Source organism: Oreochromis aureus, linkage group 6 (assembly GCF_013358895.1).
Source record: "Oreochromis aureus strain Israel breed Guangdong linkage group 6, ZZ_aureus, whole genome shotgun sequence".
Classification (NCBI taxonomy): domain Eukaryota; kingdom Metazoa; phylum Chordata; class Actinopteri; order Cichliformes; family Cichlidae; genus Oreochromis; species Oreochromis aureus.
In genome coordinates this window covers 31969568-31982320 of record NC_052947.1, presented here as the reverse complement: position 1 = coordinate 31982320, position 12753 = coordinate 31969568, and the positions used below count along the sequence as shown (strand labels likewise).

Below are 12753 nucleotides of genomic sequence, written 5' to 3'. Positions count from 1 at the left end.
GAGGCTGGGGTCTATCACACCAGGCAACGCCCCAGGTGCAGGCTGTGTAAAGATGCCCCTGAGACAATCCAGCACATAACAGCAGGGTGCAAGCGGCCAGGGCATACATGGAACGCCATAACCAAGTGGCCAGCATAGTATACAGAAACATCTGTGCCGAATACGGCCTGGAAGTCCCGAGGTCAAAATGGGAGACGCCCCCTAGGGTGGTGGAGAGTGACTGAGCTAAGATCCTGTTGGACTTCCAGAGAAGACAGACAAAATGGTGGTGGCTAACCAACCGGACATAGTGGTGGGAGACAAACAGAAGAAGACAGCCGTACTGATAGATGTAGCGGTTCCGAATGACAGCAACATCAGAAAAAAGGAACACGAGAAGCTTGAGAAGTACCAGGGCTCAGAGAAGAACTCGAGAAAATGTGGTGGGTGAAGGTAACAGTGGTCCCAGTGGTAATCGGAGCACTAGGTGCGGTGACTCCCAAACTAGGTGAGTGGCTCCAGCAGATCCCAGGAACAACATCCGAGATCTCTCTCCAGAAGAGCGCAGTCCTAGGAACAGCTAAGATACTGTGCAGGACCCTCAAGCTCGCAGGCCTCTGGTAGAGGACCCGAGCTTGAAGGATAGACCACCCACAGGGGCGAGTGGGGAATTTTTATACGCAAATGGTAATATTTCATCAGAAAAATGAATAATAATAATAGAATTACAATAATAAGAATTAGAATTAGAATAATAATAATTAGTTCATCGTATGATTACTTCCTTTAACATCTATTTGCTCTGCAAGGCTGGAAGAGGCTGTCTATACTGAAGCCACCAAAAAATGTAAATGAGGTTTTCAGCAGTCCTATTTTTACTGTGTACTCAGTCATCACACTGCAAATGACACGATAGGCTGAGAAAAGGGTGTAACTTAAAGCTCTAACCATTTTATTTTCATGTACACAAGACACATCTCACCAACTGAAAGCTGAATCTTGGTGTAGTTTCCAACTCTCCACTGTGAGTCTGACCCACACCAGTATGTTCCAGCATCAGCTGCTTCTAGTTCTGTGACCCTCACTGTGAAAGAGCTGGAAGCAGCATCATCTTGCAGTGTGAACCTGCTTCGACTCATCAAGATGTCTGTGCAGTTGTTGCGATGGTCTCCCTTACAGAGGAACTTCCTGTTATCCCAGTGTTGTGGAGGATAAGGACACTGCAGAGTTAGTGGATGTCCTGCAGTACCATTTATTTTAGTTGATTTGACACAGCACCACTCTGTCAGATTGAAAGAGAAACATTATTTCAGAATAATCAAATATTTAAGTTTCTTAGAGACTATTTGACAGCAAACAATGTCTTCTTGGTGCTGGTGTAAAGAGCTATTACTATGATTTTTTACCTTCAACTTCCAGCTCAACAGCAGAGAAAACATCCAGCTCAGAGTTTCTGTGGACACCACAGAGGTATGACCCTGAATCATTACGAGTCAAACTGCTAATGTTCACTGTGAATGTTCCTAACACTTTGTCATCATCAAGTCTGAATCGTGCATTTTGTTTGGTGTCAGAGGTGATTAGTGCCTGTTGCAGACATGTGGAGGGCCGATTTCCTCTGCAGATGTACTTCAGGCTGTTCTGGTACTGAGACTCATACCGACAACTGACAGACTCAGAGTGTCCCTCATAACTTTGAACTTTGGTCACAGTGTCACAGCAGCTGTCTGTTGAAAATGCAAATGGCATCAGAAAATGTGTTACAGCCACAGAACAAATATGATGATTTATATTTAGCTTGCTGATTGAGATGTTAAGAAAAAAACAAATACAGTTGAACCAATTATAAAGTGTATGTTTGTGTGTGTGTGTGGCTGTGCGTTTTGACGTTTGGAGAAGACTTTATTTACCTCGTACTGATTTCAGCTTGACTTCAGTGTAGATGTCTGTTCCAGTTTTCGTCACCCCACACCAGTATTTTCCAGCATCCGTATATTGAAGATCAAAGATAGTTGTTGTGAAGATTCGTGCACTGATGTCATCATAAATTGAGTATTTGGTTTTGCTTGCTTGTGATGTTGTAATGAGAACATCACTGTTGCCACAGTCGTTCTTACATAGGTACTTCTCATGAGATGCATAACTCTGATCATAAGAGCAGGAGACATTAACCTCTCTCCCCACATATCCAGTCACATGGATCATTCCCACTGCACTGATCACACACCTCAGAGCAACTGCAAAGAAAGTATTACACATATTTTATTGTTTAATTTGTTATGTTAGCATTCACAGTAGCAATGTTAGTGCTGTATACACGATGGACAAGGTGTGGTACTCTGCCGGTACTGCAAAAACAGATTTTTATATTTAATCTAAATCTTCCTTTAGTTTGTTTATGTATTTACTCATCTAAACAACTTACCACAGATGGTGAACAGCAGGTTTTGAAAGCTCCACATCTCTGCTTTGCTTCGTAAAAACAGAAACCTAAACGGAAATGTACTAAAAATATGACCACAGCAGTTTGAGTTCCTGGATGTCATGGCAGTGCTGAAGCCTTTAACTTCTGCATTTAGACAACATTTTTAAACTCTTAGATTTAGATCATTTATACTGCATATACAGGACATATGCAACCTTTTGCTTCTTTTTGTTTTATTGTCAAATGATTAACAAATGTTAAAATGATTTCATAGTGCACAAACATACTAGTTCTCACAGCACTTAAGTAAACACAAGACACACACACACATACATACATTATGTATGGATGAGGACACTCCAAAGTTGGTGGATGTGCTGCAGTGCCATTTTTTCCATTTGGTTTGAGAGTGTTGTAGGGCAGCAGGCTGGAAATATGTTCTTATGTTAACTTCTCCTTGCCTTTAAAACTCAGGTGGAGTTTGTGGGCTGGCTTCTCTCTGCTGCTCCGCCCCTGGGTGGAGCTTCTCAACTGAAACAATCCTTCCTACACTTGCCTAGCTGTGGAGTATATCAAGCTGGAGGTTGCAACAGTTTTCTCCTAGATTGTTCTTGGTATATAGTGACTATTAGGCCATCTCTGTTACCTGTTGCTTGCAAGTACCTGTTTGTTCTAAGCCAGTCTTGTCTTACTTCTCCTAGTTACCTGCTCCACACCATCACAGAACTCTTGCATATCTGGAAACCTGTGGAAACCTTCAGCTCTACTTACCAGCTCTAACACCAGCTTTCTGTAATCTCTCAGAGGAAGGACTTACCTGCCCACTAACTACCTCCAAGGCTCCTCTCACTCCTCACCTGCTACCAGTTGCCTTCAAACCATAAACAAGAACCTTGGAGTCGGGATATGACCTTCAATGCACATATTAAACAAATACGTAGCACTGCTTTCTTCAATTTTAAATTAGAAAATTAATAATAATAAAATTGATAATAATTAATTATTAATTAATAATAATGCAATTAATAATGCAATTAGAAATATCCTGTCTTAGAGTGATGTTGAAAAACTATCCATCCATCCATCCATCCATCCATTAAGCTTCCGCTTATCCTTTCCAGGGTCGCGGGGCGCTGGAGCCTATCCCAGCTGTCATAGGGCGAGAGGCGGGGTACACCCTGGACAGGTCGCCAGTCTGTCGCAGGGCCAACACACAGGGACAGACAACTATTCACGCTCACATTCACTCACACATTCACACCTAGTGACAATTTGGATTATCCAATTAACCTATCCCCTCAAACTGCATGTCTTTGGGACGGTGGGAGGAAGCCGGAGTACCGGAGGAACCCACGCAAACACGGGAGAACATGCAAACTCCACACAGAAAGACCCCGGCCTGATGGTGGAATTAAACTCAGGACCTTCTTGCTGTGCAGCAACAGTGCTAACCACCGTGCCACCGTGCTGCCCTGTTGAAAAACTAGTTCATGCATTTGTTACTTCCAGGCTGGACTACTGTAATTCATTATTATCAGGATGTAATAAAAACTCCCTGAAAAGCCTTCAGTTAATCCAAAATGCTGCAGCAAGAGTCCTGACAGGGACTAGAAAGAGAGAGCATATTTCTCCAGTATTGGCCTCCCTTCATTGGCTTCCTGTTAAATCCAGAATGAATTCAAAATCCTGTTCCTCACATACAAGGTCTTAAATAATCAGGCCCCATCTTATCTTAATGACCTTGTAGTACCATATCACCCTATTGGAGCACTTCGCTCTCGCACTGCAGGCTTACTTGTTGTTCCTAGAGTATTTAAAAGTAGAATGGGAGGCAGAGCCTTCAGTTTTCAGGCCCCTCTTCTGTGGAACCAGCTTCCAGTTTGGATTCAGGAGACAGACACTATCTCTACTTTTAAGATTAGGCTTAAAACTTTCCTTTTTGCTAAAGCATATAGTTAGGGCTGGACCAGGTGACCTTGAAACCTTAGTTATGCTGCAATAGGTGTAGACTGCTGGGGGATTCCCATGATGCATTGAGTTTTTCCTTTCCAGTCACCTTTCTCACTCACTATGTGTTAATAGACCTCTCTGCATTGAATCACACTTGTTATTAATCTCTGTCTTTCTTCCACAGCATGTCTTTCATCCTGTCTTCCTTCTCTCACCCCAACCGGTCGCAGCAGATGGCCCCGCCCCTCCCTAAGCCTGGTTCTGCCGGAGGTTTCTTCCTGTTAAAAGGAAGTTTTTCCTTCCCACTGTCGCCAAACTGCTTGCTCATAGGGGGTACTATTACTGTAGGGTCTACCTTCCAATATAAAGCGCCTTGAGGCGACCGTTGTTGTGATTTGGCGCTATATAAATAAAATTGACTTGAATTGAAAAACAAGTCATTCCTTAAACAGAAACACTTTAAACCTGCTAGACATTATTTGAATCTGCTATTTAGTTCTGCTTTTTGCCACAACATGACAATACAACAGTTTGCTTAGACTCTTAGACTTTAACTTCTGCGATGCCAGCCAGCTCTGTCTCCTGACATGTAAGATTATACTGTTGTCATCTTATAAACAACACAAAGGATGTGGTAAAGTGAAAACTCAGTGCTCTAAATATTGAATGAAAACAACCCAGTTCAATCTGTTAATAACACAAGGAAATGTGTCTAAACACCCATAAAACAAAAAATCAAAAAACACCCTTCAACTCAACAAATTCAGTTCATATGAAGTGCTTCAGTTCAGGCTTAAACATCTGAGCTAACTTATGGCACCCAAGCCATTCTGGGTCATCCGGTCCCGGTCTTTGTCTGGAATGAACTCCTGATCCAGCAGTTTTGGATCAGGAGTGGAGTGTTCCAGTCTGCCTGCATATTTGTTGACAGAGGAGGATATAATATACCTGAGTTAGGCTGAGATGCGCTGCGTCTCCTTCCTTGCTGGCTTTTTTGTACACAGAGTCCTGACAGATGAGGGAAGGAGTAAATGGCCTGAAACCCTATTGAAGCGCCAAAACCATGAAATCAAACTGGCTAGTTGTAGGCAGGGTGTGGAAGTAAGTGCAATGAATGAAGACAGAAACACGTACAGTGAGGGCATATGACTGTTTTACACAAACCAATGTTTTCTTTACGATGATGTAATGAAGTATAACTATGACCTCACAACTTGGATATCCAGAAGTTGTCTGCGAAAAGGAAACCATAGAAAAACATTGGGGTGGGACTATATTTGAGCATAACAATGTCATAGTGAAAATATATTAATCGTCTTTTGCTTCCGTCACTTACACTTGTGCTCTCAGCCATCCCAATCTCTACCTGGAGTTATCTGTTCTTATACTTCAATCTACCAAATTCTCATTCCTTCCCAGTGCAAACAAATTATAACACAGTGACTTTATTAGACCCTTTCAAAACATTTTTTTTTCATCATCTAATGTTTATGAGGATTTAAATGGATTTGATGCCATGTAGGTCTGCTTCCTATTTACATTTGTTCTTTCAGAAGTGTTTTGTGTGCTTTTCTTACTGTTAAATGTTTGGGACAGAAAGACGACCGATTCCTGAGGAATGGTGTGTGTGTGTGTGTGTACGGGTGCAGCAGGTCAGACTAGTACAGAGGGGCTGAGGCGTTGAGGGATATATTATAAGACACAATAAAATCTATGTGTAAAACACACAGATACATATTTAATCTACATCAATACTTAATCTTTTATTTACTTACTCTTTAAGCAACTTATTGTAGAGAGTGAAAAGCAAGTATTGAAGGTTCAACACCTTGACTTTGTTTTATGGAGGAGGAAACTTGAAAAAGCACATGCTTGTTTTTGTATTTTGTTGTACTCACATTTGGGGTCTTTTTGTGTCATGCAAATGTTAAAGCCAAATGCAAAGAGAGACTGTCAGAACAGCGGGGATGGAGCATTCTTGGGTGGCCCTTCTCATAAAAGAATTTTAAAATTTATAAAATAGTTGATATATGCCATCTAGTGGTGAAAGAAGTATTGACAGGCTCTGCAGTGCCAAAACATTACATGAAATGCTTTGTTTAACCACCCTGTGTCCGAGGAACCAGCATTGACTCAGCCTCAGAAAATGGGGGAGGGCAGTTATGAGAACAAGATATTCAGCAGCTAAAGAAAAAACATGGAGTTGTGCAACTGCAAGGACTGAGAGCCTTTCTCTCAGAGTGTGGAGCTTTTGTATTGTATTGACTTGGCCCAGCCACTGTAACTGCAGAGGGGAAAATCATTCATCTGATTTTTGTGGAGTGTTTTGAAGAGACGTATGCAGAGTTTGCGTTTTTTTCTCTCTCTCGTAAATTCAATTGTATAAATATTACATATCTTAAAAAAAATTAAAAAAAGAAGTGATTTCATGACCCAGTCTATCAAAATGACAATCACAAAGACAGACCACAGTAGGTTTGCTCTTAGAAACTGTTCCTGTAGCCTTTAAACAGCATGTTGAACCATCCAGAATTAATGTGAAGACATTGTGATATAATTTTATTTAAATGTTAATATCTGGATACCCTGAAATTCTTACCACTACAGTCATTTACATTTTTTACAACTCAATATGAATGAGTGATGCTTATTTTGAATACTGCAGCATAATTACTGTATTCAGTGTTACACTGAAACAGTGCCAGCAGAGGGCTCAGTGTGACATACTAAGCAGCAAAACTGAGAGTTTTGCTATTTCTTTTTTTAAATTTCACTTTCAGTTTACTAAAAGTCAGAAATGGTTGGACGGCTTAAATGCCTGACCAGACACCAGTTGCAGAAAATACCAGTTTCAGAAAACAAGTTTAGTGAAAACTCTTAACTCTTAAACTGCTCAATGGAAGGTTTTCTTCAACAAACTTTGAGTTTCTCTGTGACTGCCCTCCTGCTGCACCTGAAGCACCTTTTTCAGCAGTGTTAAAGCACCTAGGAGATGCATTCATGTGTAGCAGTTCAGGTCTTTACAAACATTATAATTCCATTTAAACTATGCTCATAAATCATTCACCAAAACACAAAGAATTGTGCATTTATTTAAAAATAAATAAATAGACAAAAAGGACCATCACATTGTGACAGGGTTTCATGTTAAAATATGTTTATACTTTCAATTATATGATTCTTGTATAATACGCAAAAGACATGATGTCCATCAGTGAAGCGATATTCAGACTTGCTTGGTTAAAAAAAATGTATTCATTCACTATTTTAAGTTAAAATACAGAAGTCTTATCAGTACATTATACTTTAAGGATAAGTGGTAAAAAAAAAAAAAAACACCTGCAAAACATGTTCCCTCTGACTGGCACAGCCCGTTTGCTTTGTCGAGAAAGCATCTAGTAACTATGTGTCAAAAAAATATAGTGCAGGTTTACACAAGTTAATAAAACAGTGCAGATCCAAAGATCATAAGAAATACAAATGAAAGGCAACCTAGTTTAAAAGTGTATGAATTTATATATATTTATATAGCACAAAGTTCATCAAGGTTTGTACAAACATAGCTGGTAGAAACGTCCTCTAACTTTTTACTTTTTTACTTTGAGTACATTTCAGAGCCTGTGCCTGTACTTTTCACTTTTACTTGAGTTTTAAGTTGAATCAGTGCTTCAGCCTTTACTGGAGTATTCCTAAGACTAGTGCCTGTATTTCCACTTAAGTACAGAATGTCTGTACTTAAGTGGAAACCTCTGGCCCTTCCCTCAAAGGCATTTTAACATTTGTTTCACTAGCTGGGACCAGACCCTCAGTAGGTGTAGTAGCAGATGGTTTGAGCAGAGTTGAGGCTGCAGTTCGAGGCAGGCCTCAGTGGTGACTCAGGCCGGGCAGACCCCCATGTACTAATGATAAGTGAATGAATTAAAAAAGAATGAACAGCTTGTAGTGCTGGGAGGGGGTCATTTATGGACAGAGACCGTAATGGGACATGTGTGGAGGTGTGGTCCTGTTCCTGATATTCAGATACATTTTCTCCAAAAAGTAGCTGACATATGCCACCTAGTGGTGATAGAAGTTTGCACAGCCTTCACATAAGCAGTTCTTTTAATGTTAATACCCTTCATTGATTTAACAAGGAAAATGATTGTGTTAAAAAAAGCAGGATAAAGAAGTTCACAACAAAGTTAAAGCCACAGGTGCACAGCATTCAACTATAAAAGTGCAAAAATTTAAACCAATAATATTTAAAAAACTAATTATAAATCCAAGTTTTGCATGACAGTACTGTGATTACACTAAAGTGAAAACTGCTACACTGTTACATACATCTGATGGTTCCATCCAATGTATGGAACTAGAATAAACACTGTATTTCCCTTTATCTGTAAAATCATATCCAGTAACTGCCTTTGTTATAAATATTTAATTGCAACAAATATAAACGTATCATAAAAATAACTGGACTTGACAATGTGACTGTTTATGTTTAAATGGGGCAAAAACAGACAAGAATGACTAAAATTTTATTTTAATTTGCAGATTTATTTACATTACATTGATGTTAGTCATTTACATTTCAGGTTTCCCACAGTTTCAGAAAATCAGCGTAGATTATGTTGCTAACACTAAGCAATAAAAATGAAAGAAAGGGTAATAGCAAATGAGTAAGAAGTGAAGCTATATATGTATAAATAGCAGCTCTTTGTCATGGTTAAACAAAAATCTCAATGTTTTCAGTGAGAGAGTGAGAAGCCTGGATTATGGTACATTAAGATTAGCTGTGTAACTGTTAATGTTAAAGACAAATTAAACAGGATGATCATACAGGTGAGAGCCAAAGATTGACCTCAAATGCACACACTGTTTATCTTCAATTGGCATTATGGAAATTCCCATTACAGAAGATTTCTTCAGTTGTGACATTTAAGTCTGGTTCATCTTCACCTAAATCTTCATAGTCATTACCGGCACTCTGCAGTTCGGCCATCTCGTTATTTGAGTATATCACAACTTCTTGACTTTCATAAATCTATTCAACCAATGAACAACACATGATGATGTTATGGATGTTGTTTGGAATTCATTATAGAGCAAAGATTACAAGGGCCTAATACTATGAGATAGTGCAGGGTATATGTACACATAAAACAGTTCTAAAAATAGAGAAAGTAAAAATTAAAAACAGTAAAATTAAGAGAAAAGTGCAAATTGTATTAATAAATAATATGTACAGTTAGATGTGTTGCCCAGTTTGCTATAATAAGGCTTGTTATAGATACAGCACACTATAAAGTCTTTGAACTTTAGTTTTCTTACGTTATTTTCTGCCACACGCATCACTTCCTCTAAAGCGTCTTCGTTCTGTGCATTTATGTTCATGACAGTTTCATTGTCTGAAAACACAAAGCGTAAAACATGGTTATGCTCTTTATGTATGCACATTTGAGTACATCTGTCCATATCTATGAATCCAAAATATACCTTTTGCTTTCTGACGTTTGCACTTATAAACTAAAACCGCAAAGACGCATATCAGTAGCAGCAGCAGGGGAGGAGCAGTGTAACCCACATAGTGCCCTGCATCTGAAAAGCAGGAAACAAAACAGAAACATTAGACTTTCAAGTACATACATGCAGAACTGTGGGCATAGATGATCTTTTTATCAATATTTTACATTTTATCATAATTATTATATTACTGGTGCGCTCACCCACAGCTGTTTTTGACTCTCAGGATCATTTTGGCGAGACTTACATTCACTCCATTCCAAAAATTAAACATTAATTTTGGAGTAGGCACATATTAGTCAACAGCAGTTCATACTGAAAGACATCTTTAACAGGTTTACCGGTAATTTGTGTTGAAGTTTTTCCAGGCATTTCGACTGTGGAAGGTAGAGTGCTGGTGTGCTGGAGAAAGACTGTTGGAGAACAATACTCTTAGTAGCTTTATTTTAATACAAAAAGCAGAATCATAATATTGTATTAATCTTAAAGGAAATTATGTGGTCACAGTTGTTCCAAGACAGTAAGAACTTTAAATGTACCTAAATTAAACAAAATAATACAAAGTTACAAAATGTAACAAAATAGCTCTAATAAATGCAAGAAAATCGCTACACAAGGGCTATTCTATTCTATTCTAAATAGCTCTAATTATAAATATCCTAGTATATTACACAAAATTAAATATATATGTAGTTGTTATTGAGGTGCCCCTCAGTGTCAGTGTCCACTGAATGCCATGAGTCGTGTGGAATATTCACCATCTATGGCTTATTTAAGAAACATATGGTGACACTGGCAATGATTTAAATTTTAAATTTAAATTGAAGTCTTATCAAAGTTATAGTGTATGTCTCGTAATCTGTTTACATATAAAAAGTGGTTCCATTTTGATTTTTCTCATTTTTACATGTTTACTTGTTCATATATAAATCTAATATTTGTCTTATGAGACAAATTTTTTAAAAGTTTCACTTTCATTGAAAAAATTGCTAATTATATGCACAGATTAGAAATATTTATTTTTTTCTTTTTCTTCTGCATTGTATGCACTCTAAAAATGTATTTTAATATTTAGCATTAGCATTTGGCTCACAGCACAAAGTACATAATCAGAAATTGCACTAAAGTGGCTGTACATAAGTCTTGTTTCAGCAGATAGGATTAGATAATTTATAAATAAAGATCAAAAACTTCAAATGGTATTTTAGTATTATGGCTAAATATGACTTCTGGGAGGTTGGAAGACCTATAAGTCAGCAACACTGCAAAACCCTTTAGTTCTGCTTTCTTCAGTGCTTCATGTGAAAAATTGGGTACGCAGTTTTCTGTACTGCCTCACCACAAATAACTAAACCACCATCCACAGTCTATGTTTACATAGTCTATGTGGACTGAAAAAAACGATGTAACTTACAACTATTTATTTTTATTTTCATCTAAATGTGTTAATTGGTGACTTTTTGTGAACATCACAGAGAAAGAGGAAGAAACATTATCTTGTAGTGTCAATCTGCTTTGACTGGTATATATACTGGTATGTATGTATGTATGTATATATATATAGAGAGAGAGAGGGGAGGGAGGAGATATATATACACACACACATATATGATTCGTATGATTATTTCCTTTAACATGTATTAGCTTTGCGAGGCTGGAAGAGGCTGTGTCTATATTGAAGCCACCAAAAAATGTAAGTAAGCAGTGCTAAATGAGGGTTTCAACAGTCCTATTTTTACACCTGTGTACGCAGTCATTATTCTATCACACTGCAAATGACACGATGACACGATAGGCTGAGAAAAAGGTGTAACTTACAACTCTAACCATTTTATTTTCATGTACACAAGACACATTCATCTCACCAACTGAAAGCTGAATCTTGGTGTAGTTTCCAACTCTCCACTGAGGGTCTGACCTACACCAGTATGTCCCAGCATCATCTGCTTGCATCTTTGTGATCGTCACTGAGAAAGAGCTGGAACCATTATCTCGTATCGCGAATCTACTTTGACTCGCCACCATGTCTGTGCAGTTGTTGCGGTGGTCTCCCTTACAGAGGAACTTCCTGTTATCCCGATGTTGTGGAGGATAAGGACACTGCAAAGTTAGTGGATGTCCTACAGTTCCATTTACTTTAGTTGACCTGACACAGCACCACTCTGTCAGATTGAAAGAGAAAAACTATTTACGATTCAAAAATATTAAACTTTCTTAAAGACACTTCTTTATTTCTTTACAAGAAACTGTTTTCTTTCAGCTGATGTAATGAGATATTTCTATGACCTCTCACCTTCGACTTCCAGCTCAACAGCAGAGAAAACATCCAGGTCAGAGTTTCTTTGGACACCACAGAGGTATGATGCTGAATCACTTTGGGTCAAATTGTTAATGGTCACTGTGAATTTTCCTGACACTTTGTCATCATTAAGTCTGAATCGCCCATTTTGTTTGGTGTCAGAGGTGATTAGTGCCTGCTGCAGACATGTGGAGGGCCGATTTCCTCTGCAGATGTACTTCAGGTTGTTCTGGTACTGAGACTCATACGGACAACTGAGGGACTCTGAATATCCCTCATAATTTTTAATTTTGGTCACAGTGTCACAGCAGCTGTCTGTTGAAAATGCAGATGGCATCAGTAAATGTGTTACAGCCACAGAACAGATATGATTTATATATTTAGCTTGCTGAATGAGATCTTAAAAAAAAAAAAAATACAGCTGAATCAGTTGTAAAGTGTATGTTTGTGTGTGTGTGACTGTGTGTGTTCATCTTTGGAGAATATTTTATTTACCTTGTACTAATTTAAGCTTGACTTCAGTGTAGATGTCTATTCCAGTTCTCGTCACCCCACACCAGTATTTGCCAGCATCCACAGAATGAAGATCAGAGAT

At 38.5% G+C, this 12753-nt stretch overlaps 1 protein-coding gene and 1 long non-coding RNA gene across 2 annotated transcripts; both read right to left on the bottom strand.

Moving 5' to 3' along the window:
• Nucleotides 1-872: 872 nt before the first annotated feature.
• On the bottom strand, nucleotides 873-1962 carry LOC120440650 (polymeric immunoglobulin receptor-like; the record flags this gene model as incomplete). Its single annotated transcript, XM_039613513.1, has 4 exons — nucleotides 873-877; nucleotides 962-1261; nucleotides 1386-1706; nucleotides 1890-1962. Coding segments are annotated over 4 exons (699 nt in total), but the record flags the coding sequence as incomplete, so codon positions are not given.
• On the bottom strand, nucleotides 1963-2848 carry LOC120440582. Its single transcript, XR_005613359.1, has 3 exons — nucleotides 2742-2848; nucleotides 2405-2469; nucleotides 1963-2216 (listed from the first exon to the last, which is right to left on the bottom strand). It is a non-coding gene; the product is annotated as an uncharacterized LOC120440582 (long non-coding RNA).
• Between the last annotated feature and the right edge of the window lie 9905 nt (nucleotides 2849-12753).